The 27,260-nt window shown below is 33.1% G+C and overlaps 1 protein-coding gene across 1 annotated transcript; it reads right to left on the bottom strand.

The window, feature by feature from the left end:
- Nucleotides 1-17,315: 17,315 nt before the first annotated feature.
- LOC139693259 (uncharacterized) lies at nucleotides 17,316-26,787 on the bottom strand. The gene is made up of 4 exons (XM_071591363.1): nucleotides 26,590-26,787; nucleotides 24,660-24,884; nucleotides 23,650-23,773; nucleotides 17,316-18,158 (listed from the first exon to the last, which is right to left on the bottom strand). Exons 1-4 carry the CDS (start codon nucleotides 26,713-26,715, stop codon nucleotides 18,040-18,042), a joined length of 594 nt encoding a protein of 197 aa, XP_071447464.1. The 5' UTR covers nucleotides 26,716-26,787; the 3' UTR covers nucleotides 17,316-18,039.
- Between the last annotated feature and the right edge of the window lie 473 nt (nucleotides 26,788-27,260).

Genomic DNA, 27,260 nt, shown 5'->3' with positions numbered 1-27,260 from the left:
GCTGGTATATTGGTGTATGGTATTGATATACTGGTATTGGTTCAGCTCTAACATTAGCTATTCAACTTATCTCTTCGTTTCTCATTGCATTTAATGTTTGTAAGGAGAAGAGTGGTTTCCTGAGACAGTACAAGGTGCAGAAGGGATATGGCTTAATGGAAGCCATGCATGGTTTAGGCATTCAGTAATTCCATGGAATCTAAAAATCATGTGGATAGACTAGAACCTGTTGAGAGGGATGAATAATTTACCACCATTTTTTGAATGATTAAGATGGAGGCTAATAATTCTAACAAGTGAAAGTATAAGGGAAAGAAGCTGAAACTTATGAAGAAAAGCCTACAAATAACTATGTGGCCATTAATGCACATTAACTTCCTCCTGGGACAAAGAATGTCTAGATAGAATATCAACGTTTGACACTTGAATGCTGAGAAGCTTATGAAACCCTAATTCATATATGTTTAAGCAATGATATATAATTAGCAAAAATAATGAAATCATTTTTTTATTTACCCTAATACATTTGTTTGAATTAAAAAAACGTTTTATAAATCCACACATACAAGATATCCTGAAACTTCTTTCCCCACAAATGTCTTTCTCCTTGTTTAACCAACACTGATTATTCCTTATTTATTATAGACATTTCACCTGCATAATCTTGTAGATGATATTGAGCATAATATGAGCAGCATGCACAATCAAACTTCCTCTAGTTTTTAATTCCTGACAAAGTGAATCTTTCATCTTTTTTAGAATAGGAACTAATGTTGATCTGAGGAACATTTTTAGCAAAATTACTCCTTGATGTCAATACTATGATTTCAGTTTGGTACTTTTCTCCCTCATTTTCCCATTAGCTGTGTGCAATAACAAACTTCCTTATCCCTCGGATGGTAGAGCATTTATCTTTTCAGGTAAAGGAACTGACAATGATCTGGCCAATTTTTTTGGGAAAATCCTCCCTCATCTCAAGAATAAAATAGATTCTCTGGAAACATTTCCTCCAAAATTATGGCAAACTGGATTATAATCATTCTAGTAGTTCATAATATCACTTTTTTCATAATTTGTTACCATGTGATAGCAATATGCCTAGGTAAATAATTTACAATAATATGTAAGATCATGTCCAAATAAAGGTTTATATGCTAATTATAAACCAATAAATGATAAAGTTCAATTAAAACCATTCATAGGTTTCTGAATAGATTTTATCACATATTTCCAAATTTAATTTTGCAGAACTGCATTTATAAAAATCATGTATCATTCTATAAGAGTTATTTGCATTTATTTTTTATTCCTGCTGAGGGGTTTCTTTCATGGGTATCATCGGAAAAGAATCAAATAGAAAAGTTTTAAAATTTAATTTAAAATCAAAATATTTTTATATTTATCTGGAGGTATGTAAGCTTATGCATGCATTAATTTACGGTTATTCAGCAATGCTTTGGTCCAAAAATAACCTGTTGCAAATTTTAAAATCTGAAACATCAAAAATAATACATGAGACATTGACAAACAAGCTCCAGGGCCAATGAATATTAAACGATTCCTGTTGTACTTGATTAGGACATTAATAACTAAAGGCGGTTGATTGCTTCTTTTGTTTATCTAGTTACATAACTTAATTTATTCATTGTAAGAAATTTATCTTGACTCTCTTCATTATTTCTCATCATATATGCAAATGCAAGTTATTCTCTTAACAAACTTCATATAATTCTTCAAAGAATGCAAAATTATTCTAATAGACCCTAATTAGGACTCTTGTTTACAGAAAATTATATCAAATCTAATCTAAGAAATTAAAAAAAATCCATGTTAAAATCCTTTATAATGCCTTAAATTAGGGATCACCATTAGAATGTGATTGTAAAAATAAATATAATTACAAACACACTTTATTATATCCTTGGTCGGTTACTCCTGTAGCAGCCAAAAGGGATCTTGTTTCTGCTTCCACCATAGATGATACTAAGTTACGTGTTTAAATGGTCATTGTTTCAACTTGGATAAGTTCACAAGTGACTGTACCAAATTTATTAATCTTTATTGATCAAGGAGCAGCAGTTATGACTTAAATTGTGGTCAACAAAACATACAAATACATATATTTATTACTCCATTGAATATTTATGCATGTACTTTATGATTGTGATTTTTACAGAGCTTGGCAGAAGAACAAACTCACAGGTCATAGTTAAACATGTTTTTTGTCCAAATAAGAATTAAAATGGGTCAAAAGATTCAATTCTTTATCGTTTACAATGCCAAAATTAAAAATTAACCATTAATCTATCATGCTTTAGTTATCTTAAATGTAAGGATATGTAAAAATATTATAATTTTATGATGATGTATTGATTTCCATTCTATGTACACATAATAATAATTCCTCCATCATTGACGAGGCCCCGCTTTTTTGAAATTTCTAAATATGTGATTATGTATAATATAAACTTTTAATAGTTAGAAGTTAACAACAAGTCATCATTTTATTACTCATTTGTAAAGTATTATTTGCCATGTACATACATACTAAATTAAGTTGTACACATTACTTCTCAGCAATATTGTTATAATTTTAAAAATAATCTGTAATATTGAATAATTTAACTCATGATAAACTGATGCTGGGCAAATTAATATGGGGGAGAAAGAGTAATTGAGGATTATATCACAGTATTGACATGACTGAGTAACTTATCTGCAAGTATTCTCAAATTATTTTTAATTCAAATTCCAAGAACAGAAAGTTCTTCAATTTGTAAGGAATAAAGAAATATTGGCAGTTTAACTTTGCACTAAGGTAACAAAGTACATTTGGCTATACAGGGTTGCACCCAAAAGTGGTAGGACTGTTTTTTAAGGGAATTTTATTGACAACATACTAATATCAGCTTTATATTCTTCAAAATAGGTTCTTTGAGCTGCTACACACTTAGTACAACATTTCTCCCATTCCCCGTAGGCCCCCTGGAAATTTTTTTTGGGGATGCCATTGATGACCCTTGTCGTAGCCTCTTGAATGGCCTTTATTGAGTCAAAACGTCGTCCATTGAGCTGTCTTTTCATCAAGGGATAAAGAAAGAAGTCCAGTGGTGCCAGATCAGGAAATAAGGTGGATGCGGCAACATGGCAATGCCGTATTTGGCCAGGAGCTGTCTGATGATGAGCGCGCCATGGCAGAATTTTCAGCACCATCTTGGCGCACACCTTGCGCATGGCCAAATCCTGTGAAGTACTGCGTTGGACGTTGGATGCAGACAGACCAAACTGGTCTACAATTTCTTCACTGGTTAAGCATCGGTCTGTGTTCAGCAGTGTCCTCACTCTGACCACATTCATGTCGGTTCTTGCCGTCGACGGCCATCCTGAGCGATGGTCATCTTCAACAAGCTCCCTACCCTCTTTAAACAACTTGTGCCCCTCAAATACTGTGGAACGGCTTAAGGCAGTGTCCCCATAAGCCTGCTTCATCATATCGAGGGTCTCAGTTATTGTCATCCCAAGTTTCTCACAAAAATTCACGGAATAATGTTGCTCTAAATTCAGTTTCATTTTATTTTTCGATGCGGACAAAAACTTCCTTCACTAAAAACCGTGTCCTCACTCAAAAACAGCTCGTAGGCAACTGAGGTTGGTGTTGGTCTATTGCTAAGAGTCCCCTCCACCTTTTGCTGCCAGGCAGATTGCCCTCTACTGCAAATGTTTGGCTGTGGTTATATGTGAGGCTTGCTCCCAGTATGTTGAAGCTTGCTCACAGACCAGTATGTTGAAGAATATAAGCATATTTTAAAGTAATATAAACAAATCTAATTATAGCAAAGGATGTGTTAAACATTTGAAAAGGAGAGTAATTAGATATTCTTATTTTACTCTAAAATGTACAGAATTAAATTATTGCAAACATTTGTGCAAACACTTAAAATTCTTCTAAATACTCTCTTTGGTCCTCTTTCCATCATTTTAAACACTCTGAAATGCCTGATATGAGCCCTGAAAGGCATTTTTGTGGACCACTCAAAAGATCTTTGTTATTACTGATTGAGTATATTAAATGTTTAAAAATATTAGTTCCATTCAAGATTGCCATAATTAGGGGGTATAAAAAGAAGTCTGCCGGGTCAACATCTGGCTAATTGGAGGGTTGTGAAAGCATTGGCAACTTGTGTTTGGCTCATAGCACATTGTGGCAAGTTGTATTGTCATGATGAAGACTCTAAATGTTGATTTTTCAATTTGTTCTTTCAACCCAAAAACCCTGTCACAATATACATATGTGAAATCTTCCTGTTTGACTTCAACGTCTTTGATGTGCTCTGTAAGATTGGCTTACTTTTGAATTCTTTCCTGCACAATGTCATAGAAGTAAACATTTGCCAAGTAGCCTTATGCATGCAGGAAGTAACCATCCCAATTTGGGAATTTCTCATCACAAACAAGCATATGAAAACTCTTCTGTAAATGCCATTAATGTCAGAATTCTGTCCAACTCAAATAGCAATGCCTGCAACTAAGCCACAACCAACACTAAGCCAACCTAGGATGACACATTCTTTAACATTTTCTTCCTGCATTTAATGTGCATCAAAAGCTGTAGTCATTAATTACTTACATAATTCCCATAAATATGTAAACATTATTATTATTTTACTTCATATTTCAAAAACAATAAATATATTTGCCAGATTATTTATCCTCTTTTATTAAATTTCATGACTGAAAACAACAAGATTACATCTTTTACCATAAAACTATTTTACACATATACGATGCAAATGTTATCTTGTCCTGATTAAACCAACAAATGAAGCTCTGTTCAGGATTGTATCTAAAGATATGTATACTTTGAGAAAAATTGCATTAAGCACACTAGGGAAATCTTGCTGAGACTAAAAGTTAACACACAGCATACATTTCTTCATATTATTACTGAGATAGTGTTAAGAATGTAGAGATCCATTACTGATTATCATAAAAAAGGAAAAACATGTATGGAGATGTAGGGAGGGCACTTTGTAGAATTAAAGGTGTTTCTAAAGATCTGTTAAATAAATTATTGACAGAAATCTTTCTATACCTTCCGAAATATGCACTGGACTTTCTTGTCAACCCCTGTATCAAGGATCCTTTATGACTAGGAAAGGAAGAGTTGGGGAAAAGAAATCCTTAAAAGTATCCTCCTAAGAAGAGGCTTTTGGATATCATGAATTTCTAATTCTTGTCAATGTGAATGGTTTTTTAACTCCTAGATTGTCGTTTTGTAATGCAGCCATAGCATATCAATACATTTAAAATTACCATTGCACTATAACTCAGTTTCTTGGCCTTGTCAAAATCCTAACCTCAAAATTTTACTTCTTTGGAGGCTGTTATTTAAATGATATTAACTTATATAAAATAGGGCACATAAAAAGGGGACAGAATATGTTTTTAACAGAGAATAGAAACTGTCATTCAAGCAATAGATGGACATACATAAAATAAAATTTTTGTACAAGATCAAAGAAATAATTTGGTACATAATATTTCACAAAGATTGTCATTTGTATATTAAGTGTTAAGAAAATATGCTTGATTGCCAAATTTTTAAAAATAAAGCTGTGTTTAATGTAATGCACAGTTATTTCCCTCTAATTTTCATCTTCTATAAAAATAATAAATTTCTCAGGGAAAAAAGATTCATTCATTGTGTTAACTCAATAACTTACATAAATTTTCCAAATATTCATTGATAGCATAACACAAATGAACTTATGGCACAATGGCAAAAATTCTAGATGCTGATGCTGGCATTAAGTTAGAAAAATGGCACATGGCAGCATTTGTGAGATGATAACAAGGAGTTGGCAAATTATTTAAATGAAATTTCAAAAAGATGTAAGGATAACTATGTAAGAAATCAAAGAAAGGCCAAGTCAGGGCTATAAGGTGCCCAGGAACTACCTAGATGGTACTTTGGGGCCAGATGATGATAATGACAAAGAAAGGAAGGCTGGGAGCATTGTTGTGGTGGACCTTGACTGCATCTTGGCTGTGTTACAAAGTGGAAAAACACTCCACTTGGAGGCATTTCTTTTGAATCAGGCTGTTATAAATGGAAAAACATGCTTCAGATGGGGGTACACTTAAAGACTAAGACTGCTTTGATCAAACTGTAGGCCATGTGAGTTAGATAGGAAGTCTTATCCTTTAAATATCCCAAGGGATTTGGCCGCATTGCAATAGATAATTTTGTCAAAATAAAGTAATGTTTATAACTTTCTTAATGGAAGTTTCAAGGTTGAACATCATCATAAAGCATTGAACATCATAGTTAACTTGATAATGACATTCATTGTCAACCCTGGGGTCCTTTTTAATAAAATAGTGTGTGGAATCAGTCAATTATTTCATTTCAGCATCCAGGAAATTTAGGGTCGGACCTTATAAAGGCATTAGCAGAAATTAGTTTTACTTCTTTGGTAAATCAGTTATAGACACATTTACAATTCACAAGATTTAGTTTAGCATAATAACAGTTTAGAACTCATCCAGAAAATTGATATTGGTTATATATTTGCTAACCATAATTAGTTCATACCCTCTTGGTTAATTCACTGACCTTACTGTTTGACAATTCCTCCTCTGTTACAATTACAATATTATCTGCACTATTTAACCCATTTTTAAACAAAATTGGTCACATAACGTAGTCTGTTCATTAAATTATTCATTTTACTTACAATTGGTACCTCTGTATCTGCAAGAAAATAATTTTTGAAGAGATGTCCAATTGCTGGGATCATTAGCAAAATAGAGATGTGTGGGAAGGATGGAGAGAAACCCGATACTAGGTATCTTAATATTGATGATGATAGACATCTATGGGTAAAATTGGTTACCTTCCCATCTGATGGACAGTGTATTGACATAGAGTACCCTCCATAATGAGCCTTTTAGGCCTATAAGAATGTAAGTAAAACTACGTATCACATCAATGAATCAAACCTTGGTCCTCTAAATTATAAAGCAATGAATAATTGATGACATTTTTGAAACCCAAAAACTTTGTCACTTTTTCAAAATAAAGAAAAGAAAAAAAGAATTAAGATTAGAAGCTAAATTTTGCCAATGAGTTAGTAGAATAATGTTTTTTGTTTAGGAGAAATATTCAGTTCAAACATTCTGTGATAAATAGGTAAATAATAAAAAAACATTTGTTAGAAATATTAAGGCTTCATTTAAGTTTTTAATCCAACAGAATGAAAAATTTATTTGAAAAAGGTATTTGATACTTTCATTCTAAAACTTTGGTATTCTCCATTTGGAAAATTTTGGAATTGAGGTCAAACCTTGTTCTGTTGTCATATTTCAGTTTTTATTGAGGATGAATATTGTTCAATGATGGCGACAGAATCCATTTGCTTCAAGGGGGAAAATCCTCATTAAGATGAGAATTCTCCTGAGAGTTTGAAAAGTCATGATATTAATAAGGAGATAAGTTTAAAAGTTCTCAACTTGACACAGAAATGGTATTACAATCAAAGAAATATTTATGATTCATGCCTGGATGCATGTGTATTTAGTTTGTAAGCCAAGTTCCAAATTTTTCTCTCAAATATTTTTTTAACATATTGTTGCAGTACATGTATTTTGTGTTTCTGATTAAAATAAAAACTCGATTTCTTACAGCAGTGAAATTCTTCATTTTAGATGGATTTTGGGAAATTGGAAAAGTATAGGGGGACTCATTCAATTTCAGCTAATAAAAACTGAGAAGCTGAATTTAAACAGGGTCTCATATCCCTTGGTGATGACCCGCAAGAAGGGGAGCCATCAAGTGCCACAATACAGAAAATATCAAAAAAGATACAAAACATCATGTATGACATTAGGCCACTGAAAGGGCATGAGATACCTTATACCATGAGGATAGCAAAGGAAAAGTTTCAAAATAACTTGCACTAAGAAATATGGATGGGTAAGCTCTGGGTAAGGTGAGTGCTGCATTTGTTAAAAGCCCTTTCAAAGCAATTTTCCTAGCAAAGTTTTGAAAAATTCCAGGATTTACCAACACATTTCACCTTGCCGCTCAGTGCCAAAGAAACCAAATTGAAAAACATGTTTCGGCAAATTCAAAACATACCCAAACCCATGAGTTTCAATCCCAGAATACCAACAATTTCTTTTATATTCCCAACTAAGTGGCATTTCTCCAAAAGAAGCAAGAGTATTTCAGATAATTAAATTTGAAATGTTTGGATGAGTAAAACTTTCTTCATAGACCCCTTATTTTGCTCCTTAAACAGTGTGCTTTTGACTGAAATACCTTAAAGACTCCTTATCTAGAAGGAAAATACCAGAAATGGTAACAGCATTCCAAAATACTTAGAACTCATAAATTCCCAATGCACTGTCTCAAAGAAAACGTCAACAATACAATCCCTATATTGATCCCTTAGAACTAGAGTATTCCCTTGCAGTTTTTCAGCAATAAAAAATTAATAAACCTATGCAGATAAACCTCAACTTCATTTGAACTAAATATTGTGCAATTGAAAATGGATCCCTAATAGATTTCCATCATTTTCGATTTTCTTCATTTTTAGGGTTTCCGATGATATCGCGCCTTTTTCCTCAATTTTTTTCCATTATTTTTATTTGGCCCCGTCTTTTCACTATTCCTTTATTTTGTCGTATTTAAACACGAGGCGTTAGTTCTAAACTTCCACGTGTTAAGATTTGTTCTAGAAAATAAATATTTAAATTTATTTTTCGTGTTTCCAATGAAATCACGTATTTCTACGCAAAGATTTGTAGTTAAGTAGGTTGTCACCCTTGGTTCTCCATTCGTTGAGGTTTCCTTCGCAAAAAATGGCGTTGTAAACAAATTGCGTATAAAAATTTGTTTGTTCTCTAAAAAATGACGGTGTTTCTTTATTTTTTTGTTTTCAATAAATTCGCGTTTTTTTCTCAAGTTCCTATCTTTAAAAATTTTAACGAGCTGGTTTTACCATTCGTAACCAACCCAACCCATACCAGTCCAAAAATACGACGTTCTAATTCACATCTTGTACGTTTTTAAGATTTGGATTTCAAAAATTGATCATTTTAATTTATTTTTCGTGTTTCCAATAAAATTCCGTATTTTTACTTAATATTTTCCATGAAAGTAGTTCGCCCTCATTTGTTCTCCATTCGTTTAGTTTTTCATGGCAAATAATGGCGTTGCTATTCAAATCGATTCAGTTCGAACTTTAAAAATATACCGTTATCTTTCTTTTTTAGTGTTTTCGATGAAATCGCTTATTTTTTCTGATTTTTTTTTCCTTTCAAGTTATTTGAACCACTCTTTTCACCACTCGTTGATTTTCTCGTGCTAATATACGACGCAATTAACCCAATCTTCTACGTTTTCCAGCTTTGGTTATGAAAAATATATCTTTAAAATTCATTTTTTGTTTTTGCAAAAAAGCACGTTATTTTAATCGATATATTCCATGTACATAGTTTACCCATCAATATTCCCCATTCGTTGAGTTTTTCATCGCAAATTGTGGCTTCGCAATTCAAATCGCGGTTGTGAATTTGTTTTTTCTTCAAAAAATGACCGTTTTCCTTCATTTTTCTTGTTTTAATTGAAATCTCGTATTATTTCTATAGTTCTTTCCTTATTAAATTTTAACCTGCTTGTTTCGCCATTTGTTAAGCTATTCGTCTTAGGAAACGACACGATAATTCACGCCTATTACGTGCTAAGGTTTCGTCTTGAAAAATAGATCTTATTTATCCGAATTTCCTGATTCTAATAAAATTACGTATTTTTACTTAATATTTTTCATGAAAGGCGTTAATCCACTTATGTTCCCCTTTCGTTGAGTTTTTAATCGAAAAAATGGCGTTGCATTAAATTCGCGTATGCGAATTGGTTCGCTCGCTAATAAACAACCGTTTTCCTTCATTTTGAGTATTTTCCGATGAAATCGCGAATTTTTCTCAATTGCTTTCCCTTCTTTTCACCATCGTTGACTTTGTCGTGTTTAAAAATACGACGCGTTAGTTCTTTATTTCCACGTGTTAAGATTTGTTCTTGAAAAATAGATCTTTGTAATTTATTTTTAGTGTGTCCAATGAAATCACGTATTTCTACATAATGATTTCCAGGTAATTAGGTTGTTACCTTTTGTACTCCATTCGTTGAGGTTTCCTTCGCAAAAGTTGGCTTTGCAAACAAATCGCGTATAACTATTTGTTGGTTCTCTAAAAAATGACGGGGTTTCTTTATTTTTTTGTTTTCAATAAATTCGCGTTTTTTTCTCAAGTTCTTATCTCCAAAAATTTTAACGAGCTGGTTTTACCATTCGTAGAGCTTTTAGTCCAAAATAACGAATTTATAATTCTTATCTCCTTAGTTTGTAAGGTTTGGTATTAAAAAATAAATCCTATTTATCCATTCTGCGCGTTTCCAATGACAAAGCGTATTTTTACTTAATATTTTTCAAGAATAGTTTTGCCACTAATGTTCCCCATTCGTTGAGTTTTTCATCGAAAAATATTGCGTTGCTCTAATTTGCGTTTGCGTATTGTTTTGCCCGATAAAAAACCTCAGTTTTTCTTAATTTTTCGTGTTTCCGATGATATCGCGCATTTTTCCTCAATATTTTCACCATTATATTATTTTGGCCCCAACTTTTCACTGTTCCCTTTTTTATTCGTATTTAAATACGAGGCGTTAATTCTAAACTTCTACGTGTTAAGATTTGTTCTAGAAAATTAATTTTTAAATTTATTTTTCGTGTTTCCAATGAAATCACGTATTTCTACGCAATGATTTGCAGTTAAGTAGGTTATCACCCTTGGTTCTCCATTCGTTGAGGTTTCCTTCGCAAAAAATTATGCTGTAAACAAATTGCGTATAAAAATATGTTTCTTCTCTAAAAAATGACGGTGTTTCTTCATTTTTTTGTTTTCAATTAATCCGCGTTTTTTTCTCAAGTTCTTATCTTTAAAAATTTTAACGAGCTGGTTTTACCATTCCTTGAGTTATTAGTCCAAAAATACGACGATCTAATTCACATCTTGTACGTTTTTAAGATTTGGATTTCAAAATTTGATAATTTTAAATTATTTTTCGTGTTTCCAATGAAATCATGTTTTTTGTAAATATAATTGAAATCTCGTATTTTTACTCTAGTTCTTTTCTTTTAAAATATTTACCAGCTAGTTTCACCATTCGTTGAGTTAATAGTCCGAAAATACGACGTAATAATTCCAAACTGGTACATTTTTCAGATTTGGACTTCAAAAATGGATAATATTAAATTATTTTTCGTGTTTGCCATAAAATCCTGTATTTTTTCTTAATATTTTCCGTGCAAGTAGTTTTTCCTCATTTATTCCCCATTTTTTTAGTTTTTCATGGCAAATTTTGCCTTAGCTAGTCAAATCGCGTCAGTGGTATTGGTTCGCAATTGTTAGTTATAATTATTTGACGCCCTCTTTTCACCATTCGTTGACTTTGTCGTGTTTAAATACGACGCGTTAGTTCCACATTTCTATGTGTTAAGATATGTTAATGAAAATAGATATTTTTTGTAATTTATTTTTCGTGTTTCCATTGAAATCACGTATTTCTACGTAATGATTTCGAGGTAAGCAGGTTGTTTACTTTTAATCTCCATTTGTTTAAGTTTCCTTCGCAAAAAATGGCGTTGCAAACGATTCGCGTATAAAATTTTTTTTTTCTCTAAAAAATGACGGTTTTTTTTGTTTTCATTATATTGGCGTTTATTTTTCTGGTTCTTTTCTTTAAAAATTTTAACGAACTTGTTTCACCATTCGTTGAGTTATTAGTCCAAAAATACGACGTTCTTATTCACATCTGGTACGTTTTTAAGATTTGGATTTCAAAAATTGATCATTTCAAACTATTATTCGTGTTTCTAATGAAATCATGTGTTTTCACTTTTTATTTTCGAAAAATCAAAGTTCCATCTTTTTTCCTTATTTCCTGTGTTTTTATCGCAAAAAAGGCGTTGCAATTCAAATAGGGTCTGTGATTTCGTTCACTCCCTATAAAACCTGTGTATTCCTTTATTTTTCTTGTTTTCAATGAAATCGCGATTTTTTCTCAATTCCTTTCTTTTTAAAATTTTGACCAGCTTGTTTCACCCTTCGTTTATCTATTTGTCATACAATACGACGCGATAACTTACACCTTTTACATGTTAAGATTTAGTCTGGAAAAATAGAATTTTTAAATTCATTTTCCGTGTTTCCAATGAAATCACGTATTTTTACATAATGATTTCAAGGTAAATAGTTAGTCCATCTTTTTTCCCAATTCGTTATGTGTTTCATCGCAAAAAACGGCGTCGCAATTCAAATAGCGTTTGTGATTTAGTTCGCTCTTTAAAAAACAACCGTTTTCTTCATTTTTCGTTTTTTTAATGAAATCGCAAAATTTTTCTCAATTTTTACCATATTAAATTTTAACTAGCTTGTTTCACAATTCGTTGAGTTATTAGTGTGACGCACGACGCAATGATTGCAACCTTCTAAGTTTTTAAGGTTTGGTCTTCAAAATAGATCTTTTAATTTATTTTTCGTGTTTCCAATAAATAATGCCTTCTAACATAATATTTTCCATGCAAGTAGTTTTTCCACCTTTGTTCTCAATTCCGTGAGTTTTTCATAAAACAATATGGCGTTGTAATTCAAAGTTTAAGTTTGTTCTCTAAAAAACGACTGTTTTCCTTCATTTCTCTGGTTTTAATCGAGATCTCGTACTTTTTCTCTCATGTTCTTTCCTTTTAAAATATTAACCAGCTAGTTTCACCATTTGTTCAGCTATTACTCTAAAATTACGAATTAATAATTCTTATCTCCTTAGTTTGTAAGGATTGGTATTGAAAAATAGATCCTATTTATCCATTCTACGTGTTTCCAATGACATCACGTATTTTTACTTAATATTTTTTAAGAAAGTAGTTTGGCCACTTATGTTCCCCATTCATTGAGTTTTTCATCGAAAAATATTGCGTTGCATTATAATTCGCATTTGCGAATTGGTTCGCTCGCTAATAAACAACCGTTTTCCTTTATTTTGAGTGTTTTCCGATGATATCGTGCATTTTTCCTCATTTTTTTCCATTTTTTTATTTGGCCGCAGTTTTTCACCATTCACTGATTTTTTCGTGTTTAAATACGAAGCGTTAATTCTAAACTTCTACGTGTTCAGATTTTTTCTAGAAAATAGATTTATAAATTTTATTTTCGTGTTTCCAATAAATTCACGTATTTCTACGTAAGTATTTCCAGTTAAGTAGGTTGTCACGCTTTGTTCTCCATTCGTTGACGTTTTTTCGCAAATTATGTCGGTGCAGTTCAATTCGTGTCTATGAATTGGTTTGTTCTCAAAAGAATGACGGTGTTGCTTTATTTTTAGTGTTTTCAATGAATTAGAGAACTTTTTCTCTCGTTCTTTCCTTTTAAAATATTTACCAGCTTGTTTCATCATTCGTTGAGTTATTCGTCCAAAATTACGACGCAATTATTCCAATCTTCTACGTTTTTAAGGGTTGATCTTGAAAAATATATCTTTTATATACTATTTTCGTGTTTCCAATATATCACTTATTTTTACTCGATATTTTCCATTCAAGGAGTTTGTCCACCTAAGTTCTCTATTCGCTGAGTTTTTCATCGAAAAATATTGCGTTGCAATTGAAATCGCGGTTGTGAATTTGTTTGTTCTTTAAAAAACGACCGTGTTCCTTCATTCTTCTCGTTTAGATTGAAATCTTTTATTTTTTCTCTAGTTTTTTCCTTATGAAACTTTAACCAACTTGTTGTACCATTCGTTGAGCTATTCGTCTTACAATACGACGCGATAATTCACGCCTATTACGTGTTAAGGTTCGGTCTTGAAAATACTATTTTAAAATATGTTTTTCCTGTTTCGAATAAAACCGCGTATTTTTACTTAATATTTTTCATGAAAGTCGTTTATCCACTTATGTTCCCCATTCGTTGAGTTTTAAATCGAAAAATATCGCGTTGCATTACATTCGCGTTTGCGAATTGGGTCGCTCGCTAATAAACAACCGTTTTCCTTCATTTTGAGTGTTTTCGACGAAATCGCGTATTTATTCGCAATGATTTTCCTATATAGTTATTTGACACCCTCTTTTCACCATTCATTGATACTTTCGTCTCTAAATACGATGTAGTATTTCAAACTTCTACGTTTTATGGTTTGGTCTTAAAAAATAAATTTTTCCTTTCATTTCCTTTCTTTTCCTGTTAAAAAAAACAAATATTTTCACAATTTTTTTTTCCATTTAAGTAGGTTGTTCATATTTCTTCCCCATTCCCTGAGATTTCCTCCAAAAAAATTTTGCGTTGGAATTCAAATCGCGTCTGTGAATTTGGTAGTTATCTAAAAACGACTGTTTTCCTTCATTTCTCTGGTTTTAAATGAAATCGAATGCTTTTTCTTTAGTTCTTCCCTTTTAAATATTAACCAGCTTGTTTCACGATTCGTTGAGTTATTAGTCAAAAATTACGAATTAATAGTTCTTATCTCCTTAGTTTGTAAGGTTTGGTATTAAAAAATAGTTCCTATTTATCCATTCTTCGTGTTTCCAATGACATCACGTATTTTTACTTACTATTTTTCAAGAAAGTAGTTTGGCCACTTATGTTCCCCATTTGTTGAGTTTTTTATCGAAAAATATTGCGTTGCAATTCAAATCGCGTTGGGTAATTGGTTCGCACGCAAAAAAACGTCAGTTTATCTTCATTTTTAGTGCTTCCGATGATATCGCGTATTTTTCCTCAATTTTTTCCATTATTTTTATTTGGCCACAACTTTTAACCATTCATTGATTTTTTCGTGTTTAAATACAAGGCGTTAATTCCGAACTTCTACCTGTTAAGAATGCTTCTAGAAAAATAGCTCTTTGTAGTTTATTTTCGTGTTTCCAATGAAATCACGTATTTCTACGTAATGATTTCCAGTTAAGTAGGTTGTCACCCTTTGTTCTCCATTCGTTGTGGTCTCCTTCGTAAAATATGGCGTTGCAGTTCAGTTCGTGTCTATCAATTGGTTTGTTCTCTGAAAAACGACGGTGTTACGTTATTTTTAGGGTTTTAAATGAATTCGAGTGTTTTTCACAATTTCTTTCCTTTTAAAATTTTAACCAACTTGTTTTACCATTCGTTGAGTTTTTCGTCTAAAATTACGACATAATAATTCCAATCTTCTACGTTTTTTATGGTATGTTCTTGAAAAATATATCTTTTTAATTCCTTTTTCGTGTTTCCAATAAATCACGTATTTTTACTTAATATTTTTCATGAAAGCAGATTGGCTACTTATGTTCCCTATTAGTTGTGTTTTTCATAGAAAAATATGGCGTTACATTAATTTCGCGTCTGTGAATTGGTTTGCCCGCTAAAAAACACCAGTTTTTCTTCATTTTGAGTGTTTTCCGATGAAATCGCAAATTTTTCCTGAATTTGTTTCCATCATTTTTATTTGGCCCCCTCTTATCACAATTGATTGATTTTTCGTGTTTAAATACGACGCTATAATACCAAACGTCTTCGTGTTAAGATTTGTTCTAGAAAAATAGATCTTTGTAATTTATTTTCCGTGTTTCCAATGAAATCACGTATTTCTACATCATGATTTCCGGGCAAGTAGGATGTTACCTTTTTTCTCCATTCGTTAAGGTTTCCTTCGCAACATATATCGCGTCTAAAAATTGGTTTGTTCTCGAAAAAACGACCGTGTTTCTTTATTTTTAGTGTTTTCAATGAATTCGCGTATTTCTTCTCAAATTCTTTCCTTTTTAACTTTTAACCAGCTTGCTTCACCATTCGTAGAGTTATTACTCCAAAAATACGACGTATTAATAACAATCTCTTACGTTTCTAAGGATTGTTCTTGATAAATATATCTTTTTAATTTATTTTTCGTGTTTACAATAAATCAATTATTTTTACTCGATATTTTCCATTTAAATAGTTTCTCCACCTAAGGTATCCAATCCCGCTGAGTTTTTCATCAAAAAATATGGCGTTGCAATGCAAATCGCGGTTGTGAATTAGTTTGTTCTCTAAAAAACGACCGTTTTCCTTCATTTTTCAGGTTTTAATTGAAATCTCGTATTTTTTCTCTACTTCTTTTCTTTTGAAATTTTAACCAGCTTATTTCACCATTCGCTGAGCTATTTGTCTTCCAATACGACGCGATGATTCACGCCTTTTACGTGTTAAGGTTTGGTCTTGAAAAATAGATCTATTTTATCCATTTTTCGTGTTTCCAATGACATCGCGTGTTTTTACTTAATATTTTTCATGAAAGTAGTTTGGCCACTTATGCTCCACATTCGTTGAGTTTTTCATCGAAAAATATGGCGTCGCATTAAATTCGCGTCTGAGAATTGGTTTGCCCGCTAAAAAACGTGTTTTTCTTTTTTTTTAGTGTTTTCTGATGTAATCGCGAATTTTTTCTCGATTTTATTTACAGAGTTGGAATTAACCCAATTATTATAAGTTTGATTTCATTTACAGAGAAACTCCACGTAGTTCTTAGTTCAGTATTTTATATAATTTTAGCATTTCAGGATACTCATTGTAATGTTGGGACCAATACAAGTGTTGATTTTAATCCTCTATCAGTAAGAAATTTCCTAAATTTGCTATTTAAAAATCCACCACCCCTATTCCTTTGAATTTTCAATGGTTAATGCTCAAAAAAAATATCTTTAAATGCTTCAGTTACCTCCTCTGGCCAATACTGGTTCGTAAAGTTCTCGCTAAAGCAAACCTCCAAAATAAATTAATAGCCATTCATATGCAAGCATTACCATGATTGAATTCTCTCAAACTGTACATATCTTTCAAGTTGCATTGCTAGCCTTCATCAATATTAGACTTTTCACAGCTATTTCTCTGAAATTTTCTTCTCAAAGTTTTACGAGGTATATATGCCTCTTGACCTTCAAACTATCCCTGCATAGGTGAAAGTTCCATTCCCACAGCTTCCCAAAACGGTTTATTAAAGGGCTACATAGTAAAAACATGGCCATGGAAGCCTCATGGTTAATTCATTGTTAAGTATACCAAAAACATGAAAATTTACTTCTTGAGACAATGACATTAAATTGAAAGAATGCTAATTTGATGATTATGAAATTTTAATGTAAATGTATGGAAGAGTTCTGTAATAAATTGATGTAATCATAAAGGAAAAGTATAAAGTGATATATTATATCATATTTTATTGAGAAAATCACAGCACAACAGGATAACATGTACACAATGACATTTTTATTGTGATATTAGTGATTATAATGGAATCTAGTTAATGTGAGGGAATTGATGCAAGAACCTTTTTACATTTTCTGCAGTACTCAGTGTTCTATTGCACTTCAAATATTAGTTCTCATTTTGGTTCAATTTTGTATCTGTGGAGCCTTTCATTAGTGTGTCTCAACATGTGACTCTAGATTTCTAAGGTGAGTAAATTCCTTTGAGCATATATCACACTTGTATGGTCTTACACTGGCGTGCGTCTCCATATGCGCCTACAGATGACCATTGGAAGAAAATTCTTTCAAACATACATTACATTTGTGCCTCATTTCAGGATTGTGTGTCAGGATGTGTTGTCTGAGGGTTCTTTTCTTTGAGAATGCTTTTGAACATATATCACACTTATGCTGCCTCTCATCTGAATGTGTCAGCACATGATTCCCAAGGAGACGTTTCTCCTTAAAAGATTTCACACATATCTTACATTTGGAGGACTCTCCTTAGAATGTGTGAACAGGTGTCTCTTTAAGATCCACCTTCGAGAAAAACTTTTCAAACATATTCCACAATTAAATGGCCTTTCTTCAGCATGTGTTAACATGTGGCTTTTGAGTTGACTCAATCTTAAGAAGTTTCTGGTGGACTGTTGGCATTGATGATATTTCTCCAGAGTGTGCATCACTTTGATATGTCTTGCAATGTCATTTTTACACTTAAATACTACCAAGCAAATATCACATATGAATTTATCCTTTTCTTAAGCTGCACGGCAAATTGACAAGAGTGCAGTAGGTTACTTACAGCATTTTTCCCAGTACCATCCTGCTTCTGGCCTTTCTCTAAATATTTTAAGACAAATATGATAATCAATAACTAGTTATAAACGAGTTTTTCATCACAAGTGGGGATATTCACGTTTCTATACATAAATAATAATATTTAAACATATTTGTATACATTCTTATTGTATTAATGCATGAAGGTTTACAATCAAATGCTTAAGTCTGCCATCATACAAATTCATCAGCCTGTCTGTGTATCTTATCAACTGCAATAATGCTAAAATCTCAGGAAAAAGGTAGCTGTCATCACATAATGATGACCTTAATAGTTACTTCAATGAGATTTACCCAGAATGTCCACTTAAAATACTTGTACTCACAACGAAAAGATAGACTCAATACTTCTTAGCCTCTATATATACCTTTTTAAGTAGTTTACTACCTTATTCAAAAAGTTCCCGGAATAACCACCGTGTGGCGCTCCCATCGTTCCGATTTGAGTTCTGTTTTTTTTGTTAAATTGGTACATCTGTTGTTGATATTCCCTTTAAATCTTAGTGTCATAACTTGACATTTGCAAAAGTTACTTAGCCAAGAGTACATCTATCTCTGTGTGTGTTGGCGATTTTTTGCAATTGCAGAAATGGATTTAAATTTGCAACTACGAACTTGTATTAAATTTTGCGTAAAAAACGGATTAAGTGGCGCACGGACGTTGGAAATGTTGGAAAAGTGTTTCGGCAACGATTTTCTAAAAAAACGGTCGTTTACCAGTGGCACGAGCGGTTCAGAAGTGGTCGTGAGTCAATCGAAGATGATGAACGCAAGGGCAGACCATCGACTTCGAAAGTCGGTGAAAAAATTGATAAAGTAAAAGAAATGTTGGTCAATAACCGCAAATTAACCATCAGAGAAATAGCGGAGGACTTGAACATTGCCTATGGATCCGCCTAAGACATTGTGGTTAATGATTTGGGTTTCCGTCGTGTAGCAGCAAAGTTGGTGCCAAAAGACCTCAATTTCATGCAAAAAAGAGACCGTGTTGACGTCGCAAAAGACATGATTTGCGAGGCTGAATCCGATCCCACATTCATCAGAAGGATCATTACTGGAGACGAGACGTGGGTTTATGAGTACGACACACAATCCAGACATCAGGCAAGTGAATGGCGTTCACCAAATGAGCCGAGACCAAAAAAACCACGTCGTTTTCAGTCAAAAAAGAAGGAAATGCTGACGGTTTTCATGGATTACAACGGTGTAGTGCATCATGAATTTTTGCCAGAAGGCCAGACAGTAAACAAAGAGTATTATTTGGGCGTTATGAGACGTTTGCGTGAAGCAATTCGCCGAAAGAGACCAGAAATGTGGGCAGAAAACTCGTGGATTTTGCACCATGATAACGCACCGTCGCACAGTGCTATCATTATTCGTAATTTTTTGACGAAAAATGCAACAAATACCATCCAACAGCCACCGAATTCACCTGATTTGGCTCCCTGTGACTTCTTTCTGTTCAATCGAGTTAAAAAACCATTACGGGGAACGCGTTTTAGCAGCCGAGAGGAAGTAATGGAAAAATCGCAGGAAGCACTGATGGACATACCGAAAACCGAATATAAAAAATGTTTCGGGGATTGGATCAAGCGCTGGCATAAGTGTGTTGCAGTCGATGGGGATTACTTTGAAGGGGACAATATAGATTTAGATGAATAAACTTGTATTTTTAATTTTCTGAATAAATTCCGGGAACTTTTTGATCAAGGTAGTATTGTCAGGTAATGGCATTAAATTTGGGACAATTTATGTGAACAGTTACTTTTTGGTCAATTCTGTGGTTTTATAAAATCATATCCAAGAGTAATTTTTAAATATTTTAGAAATTATTTCCTCTTGTTGATAATATAAAATTTAACTGCCATTGAATGAAAACTATGACCCTTGTGCAAAATTTCACCCTATTGTTGACTATGTCAATAGACTTTTTAACCCTACAGACACCTTTTTGTTGACTTAAAACAAGTAGGTATTAAAAGTCAAGAGGGGATAGGGTTGATTAATGTTCAGAAGGGATAATTATATTTCCTATGCTTTAAAAGAAAAGCAAGCAGGAAAAGAAAATAGCACATAGAGAAGGAAATTCTTTAACATAAAGAACAGAAAATTAAATTAAAAACATAACATTCTACTTCTTTCAACAAATGGAACAAAGTAAAACAACAGTCACTGAAAAGGCTAAACTAAAAAAAGTAAAATGGGATCTATGAAAATGACAATACTTAGCGATGAATAATATCATGAGTTCAATCATGACCAATTAATTAATGAAAAAAATGGTCAATTTAGTTAGTGATGGTTTAATTCTCCTAACAACCAAGCCTTATATATGATTATGTGAAACCAATTATAAGCGCAGTATTATTAAGGGGTCATATCCTTATCCTGTGCTACATGATTTCCCAATTAAACATATGGGACACTTATTATATTGATTACTTTTTGTTTAGCAAAAAATGATAAAAAGGAATTATTTAAAAAAAGGGGTTTCCATGTTGTCTTGCAAAACTTTTTCAGAAGTGTTAATTAAGGATATTTATTTTTTAAGAAAATATATTTTTGACAGGAACTTTGAGAAGAAAAAAAGAACCTTCCCTGAACCCGAATCATTAAGGAAAGAAATTCTTTAAAAGGTCAAAATACAACTTTCATGCTTCTGCTATTGATCAAAAGTAAAAAATAAATCAATAACCATTGATATGGCAATGAACATATGTCAGTGAACTTAGGGTTATGTTATTCACTAGTTTTGGCTATGGCATATTATATGAAGCATACAGATTGTTTTTTCTGTTAAATAACTGTAATTTTGTCTTGGCTTGCCAAGTCTTTTCTCTGGAACAGGGAAAGGGACTGGCTCCCATTCCCTGATGTGTGAATTTCAGTCAGGCTTAGTACTGGGTGAGCCCTACTGCTACCTAGCGAACCAACTTTCATGTTCATTACAGTTAACAAATTAACCTCTTAACCACTTACCTGCATGTTTATATATGTTATATATATGTATGTATACTGTATATATATATATATATATATATATATATATATATATATATATATATATACACAGTATATATACATATATATAACATATATAAACATGCAGGTAACATATGTATGTATTTCATGATTAACCACATACATATAGGTACACATCTATATCTATCCTGAATGAGGGCAGTTCAATAAGTACCGGTGTTTAATAACAAAGGGCCTTTCTGAAGGAAGTATATGTCTTCATTGTGTGCTGCCATCTATCAAATGATGGGGAAATAAATTTCAGACTGATTTAAAGGTTAGTTTGAATTTGGCAGCCATTTGAGAAAGACATGTTTTGTGATTTTTGCTGAGATGGAAAAAGAGCGGTATTATTCAGTAATTCACTTTGTGTATTTGAATGGATAGAAATGCAAGGAGATAAAAGCAAAGTTGGTTGCTGTTTATGGGGAAATTTAGCCAACCATGATCACAGTTAAATATTGGTTGAATGAATTTTAATGTGGACAAACATCTGTTTTGATGAAGAGTGACCAGGACACCCAGCAGACATGGCTACCCAGAAAATTATTCAAAAAGTCCACACCATGGCTCTTCATAGTGCACAAAATAGCAGCGGCCATGGGAGTGTCGACCAGAATGGCAATATTTCACATGATAAGTATGGGATGAAAAAATTGTCAGCACAATGGTTGCCACAATTGCCTATTGTGGACAACTAGCTGATCTAAAGATGTCGACCAAACTGCATGAGCTACATTACAAACTCCTGGCCCATCCCTCTTATTCACCTGATCTACCTGAGCTACCTGTGCCTTTCTTATATTTCCTAACATGAAGATATGAAAAATTCAGCTCAAATGATAAAGTTATCGCTGAGACATAGGCATATTTTGGAGATGTTGACAAATCCTATTTTTGGAGGGGTTAAAAAATTGCCGCGATGTTGGCAGATGTGTATATTTCTAAAGGACTATGTTGAAAAATAAAAAAATATTTTTGAAATGTGGTGGCTTCATTTCTAACATGGATACTTATTGAACTGCCCTTATACGTGAAGAGAAGTTGCAAGAAACTTTTTTAAGGAAGGGACAGAAGGAACTAAGGAAATCATTTTTACAGAAGGGTCTGAGGATGCTGGATGGAAGGGATAGGTATGGTGAGATATGCTAAAGTAAAAATTGGATGAAGGAATTGATGGAAGGTATTGGGAGTGGAGGGGATTATCATGTGTGAAGGATCTGCGAAATTGAAAAAAATCACCATTAAATATTTGTCTCCAAAAGTAATGATTATATATGCCTTATTTATTATTCTGTATAAATCTGAGGATTTGGTTGAAGAGAGGTCCTTTTGAAAGGGGCATAGTGTAGATTTGAAAGGAAACTATCTCAATGGTCTGGGTAATTACAGATTCTATCTTTTTATGGATAGGTAATAAGAAAGGACCATTTAGTTTGATATGGATAGCAACTGTTACTATGTAAGTATGGTTCTTTGTTATTCAGCTGTATATGTAGAGAAGAATTAAATCTGGGTTCGGGAACATCCCAATCATTGTAAATACCTTGCATGAGGCCGGACATGATTATTAAGTCTAATATTGAGGGATGTGACACACTGTCCAAAATTAGAGGGAATGGCAAAGTTGGTGATTCAGAAGATAAACTACATTATTGGAGGTCATGATGAGAAGGTAATTGGTGAGAAGGTTAAAAACTGTATGGGATATGGGTGAGATTCTGGTTTTTAAAACAAATATTTTACATATAATTTTACTGCAAGGAATGCGAGTTATTAATGGAAAAGTTGAGATGTTAACGATGGGATTGTTGGATTTGAGGTGTGATAAGTTGGTAGGGCATTTGAAAGTTAACAAGGAGCAATTAGGAAAAAGATTGAAGAGGGAACTATCAAGTTTGAGGATAAGCTAGAGATCTTTAAGGATAGATCCATCTCCCTGATTCATGAAATCCCCTGGTACCAACCTAGGGTATGTGCTGAGGAATGGATGTATTAGGGAATTGAAACCATTAATATTTTGTTGAATGGATCATTAAGCTCTGGCTCTGTGTGGCTTTGTATCATAGTCATTGGAAAGAAAGAAAAACATAATAGAAAGTGTTATTTTTGGAGAGAAGGTGGACTGTTAGGATAAACCCAAGGGAAGCAGGATTAGGGGATTCACAGTGCTGCTCATCCAATGGCATTAGTCCACAACACTTGCAAATTGGCATGCATGCAGACTACATCTTGAAAAATAAACTTCACTATGATTGCACAAAATGTTAAAAAAGAGAATAAACAGTTATCAAAGGCATTGGCTTTTGGCTTTTACAAATAAGGAAGATTAACAAGTTCCTTGAAATTTGGTTTTAACATATACTGTTGGTATACACAATAACAGTTCTATCTCATTGAATAGGAAACACTGAGGGCAATGAAAGGGTCTTGCCTAAAGCAAAGTGAAAAACTAATAGGCATGAGACCTTACCTTGTTCCTGCAACAGATTCGTTCCCAGGAATTTATCCTCCTGAGGAATGTCAAAATGACAGTCTTCCTTAAAATCCACTTCCTCATTTATGAATAATGAAACATCTCCATCTTCCAATGGGTCCTGAGGAATGTCGAAAAGAAAGTCTTCCTTAACAACCACTTCCTTATTAAAGGATAATGAAACACCTCCATCTTCCAATGGGTCCTGAGGAATGTCAAAATGACAGTCTTCTTTAATATCTACTTCCTTATTAAAGGATAATGAATCATCTCTATCTTTCAATGGGTCCTGAAAGACGAACATTACAGATAAAGTGAGATCTCATTACAGAGAGAGATGTGTTTTCAGAGAACAATAATGACTAATGGAAGTATTAATATTCTCCTAATAACTTCTGCAAAAAGGAGAATAGGAATTGAATTGCCTAATGGTCAAAAAACATACAGAGGAATGAAAGGATAACAAACAACCAAGTGCAACCATCAAGATAAAAGAGGGTTTTCAAGAAAATAAACAGGATAGTTTTATTCCAAAGAACCTGAGAGAGATGCCGCAAAAGTAACTTTTAACAGAGTCATCTGCTAATTTGCATTTCAATGCAAAAATTTCAGATTGTAGCGGCAACTCCCCCAGTGTCGTTGAAATTTGTCAATGTATTAACACCATAAGTGTATAAAGTTGGCTTTAACCTTGTGGGATGTGGCACATTGTGCACAAATATCAATGCCTGTGACATTGTATGCACCATAATTCAAAACAACATCTTGTTCCTTTAAAAGCCTAAAAATTTCAGAGTTTAAGAGGACGCCTCAGTAGCTTAAGTGGCTAAAGAACTCTACCGGATATTGAGGGATCAGGGTTCAAATCCCAATCAATGCAAATGATTTTTACATTCTGAAATTGTTGCAAGGAAAGTTTTACCTTAAATAGGCTAGATGTAATATGCAGATGGTTAATTGTGTACACATTATTATACATACACACAACATTATATATAGACACTCACCAAATTCTTTGCTTCCACATTACTGCACCAATGATTTTCACTTTCTTGAATTGATGCAACCATTGGCAGTTCTACATCCTTTTCTGGAGCAAAAGAGCATCCACTAAAAGTCTCAGCCTCTTCTTTCACAATAAGAAAGTCATCTCGGACATTCACGGCACTACTGCCAACAGTGTCAAAGGCGAATGCATCCTTCTCGAAGTCTTTCTGATTCTCAGTGGGCAACTAATGGAAAGCATAAACAGGTTATAATATCATAATGGCAGATGATACACATTTACAAATAAAAGCATCAGGACAATACATCTTTCCAGTTAAGCAAATACTAGAAACAGCAGTAAAACACTTAATCACTTTAAGATAATTTGGTAATAAACTTTGTGAAACAACATTTATTTTCACTGCATTGCATAATAGCTCAATTCTTTAACCTTGATCAATACTTTGTTGTAATTATTAGTGGTAATCCAATTTTTGCAAGTGCTCACGAAATAATTGACATCTCTATCAATTATTTCTGTTCAAGGCGAATGATATGAGATGCTACAGCACTACTGAATGTCAACAATTTGCATGACGTACCACAAACCATATCCTAGCCTCTATGCACCTTTGTTGTCATTGCTCAGGACATCACCCTCCTCATTATAAACCATTAACACTGCAATCAATGGGAACCTTCATTCGGCAGTTAATGTTATAGTTCACCCAACTTTAACCCCTACATGTCATTATGTGAAATTCAGCCATTACAAGTGTATTAATAATTAGGAGTAGATAAATTCATTCCCTGTGCCACCAATGATTTTTCAGGATTACATCTGGTAACAAAATAAGATTGAAAATGCTGAAGTCCGTGATATAGAGTGACCATAGCGGTGTGTGTACAAATCCAATTGAAGTCTCCCAGTTGGCGATTCAATATCTATCACCTGAGGATCACACCTCAATCTACCACTTATATTTCTTCTTAATCCCATTTAAAAAGCAAAGAAACATCCTGCCTTGATAACATTTAATAAAACCCTTCTCAATTCATTGGAAAAACCTTTAGTATGAGGGAATGTCATTGATGGACATTGACACCACCAAATATGCAAAATTAAATATCAGGGTGGTCAAATTATGAAATGAAAAAGTAAATATAAGCCTAATCAACATAGACCTAGCAAAAGATAGAATACCATTGGTAGAAGTACACAGAACTGACAGACTTGATTATTGAACAGGTCTTAATGCCTCTGAGCAATCATGAGGAATAAATTGACATAATATACCATCACATAGAAGACATAATAGGGTATGTTTCACTCAGGGAAACCCTTGATAGTGACTGCAGAGAGATATGCAATACTGTGCAATGGAAGAGATGGTGATGACGAGGGAGACTATGGTTTATGCGCAACTAATGCCTGTAGGGAGAAAGAAATTGAGTTCTGCAGGAGAGAGACAGCGGATAGTCATCAACAAACTTGGCAATGACTAACCAAAACCAAAATATGTATTTGAATACAAGGAAAAGTTATTCCAGGTGACTCAGAAGATTATCAGTAAGATTACTTATTATATTCAAGAAAACATTTCCAAATCCATTCCAGAGAATATGCAATAAAAGATTCCCTCTAGCTCAAAGCTGTATTCGTTTTTGATATTGTTCAATTTAATGCATTAATATTATAGAATACATGTCCGTTTTTTTTAACTTTTTAAAACGAGGAAAGTTATCTCTTGTTACAAATTTTCCTAGAATATAAAATTTAGAAACTTTCATTTTACCCCTTTTTAGGATTGGGTATCTTCGCAACACTTAACAATAACTGGCATTGATCATGACCTTGGTGATGACAAAATTCTTTTCCCGCAGATTCGTTTTCGCAGAGGAATATAGTATTCGTTGTTGATACAGTTCAATTTAATAAATACAACTGACCTCCTCTCGATTGGTTATCCCCTCCTTCGTCTTAAAATTGCACCCCTTTTTCATGCGATCATAGAAAACAGACAAACACTCCCCACATCGACGCTTAAATAGCCGGTATTCAGTCAGTAACTCCATGCAGAAAGAACACACCAACCAGGGATGAATTTCATCCTGCACAACCTGATTAAATATTTCATAAACAGATATTTACCAAATAACGCACTAAATCTTCTGGTCTTAATATCACCATTATTTTACGAAAGAGTGTACGCGACATACAAACGAACTTCTATCTCGTATAAGATTTTTTACGCACATAACATTCTAAGCACTGAACACAGACAACTAAACTTACTTTGAAATCTATTAAATCTTCTATAGTCTTTTGCAGCATGATTTGTAATTTAATATTATCGCCGAAAACATTGATCAACAGTCCACGACTGTTTCAACACAATCTGCGCACTTCAAATTCGGCTTTATCGCACATTAAGAAAGTTTTAGACTATTCCGAATAATTTATTTTACAATGTTACCCAAAACAATTCTGCAATATGTCACAGTTTACTTGAAATAGAACTAAAGTTTATTAAAACAGGCGATAACTCAAAGTAAACAACTCAACAGCTGGACACTTGCATTCCGTTCTGCATCTGTCACACTCTTTAGATATTTTCTCT

The sequence above is a fragment of the Hetaerina americana genome, unplaced genomic scaffold (assembly GCF_022747635.1).
Source record: "Hetaerina americana unplaced genomic scaffold, ioHetAmer1.1.p SCAF_45, whole genome shotgun sequence".
Taxonomy (NCBI): domain Eukaryota; kingdom Metazoa; phylum Arthropoda; class Insecta; order Odonata; family Calopterygidae; genus Hetaerina; species Hetaerina americana.
Note: the sequence above shows the minus strand (reverse complement) of the source record. Positions and strands in the feature narration are given on the sequence as shown.

What these genes read in the sequence shown, in the direction of transcription:
- LOC139693259 (XM_071591363.1), bottom strand. Translation starts at nt 26,715, where the DNA reads ATGGAGTTACTGACTGAATACCGGCTATTTAAGCGTCGATGTGGGGAG. An exon ending in GGATAACCAATCGAGAGGAG is followed by an intron (nt 24,885 to 26,589) that starts GTCAGTTGTATT and finishes GCTTTCCATTAG; the next exon opens with TTGCCCACTGAGAATCAGAA. An exon ending in GAATCTGTTGCAGGAACAAG is followed by an intron (nt 18,159 to 23,649) that starts GTAAGGTCTCAT and finishes TAAAATATTTAG; the next exon opens with AGAAAGGCCAGAAGCAGGAT.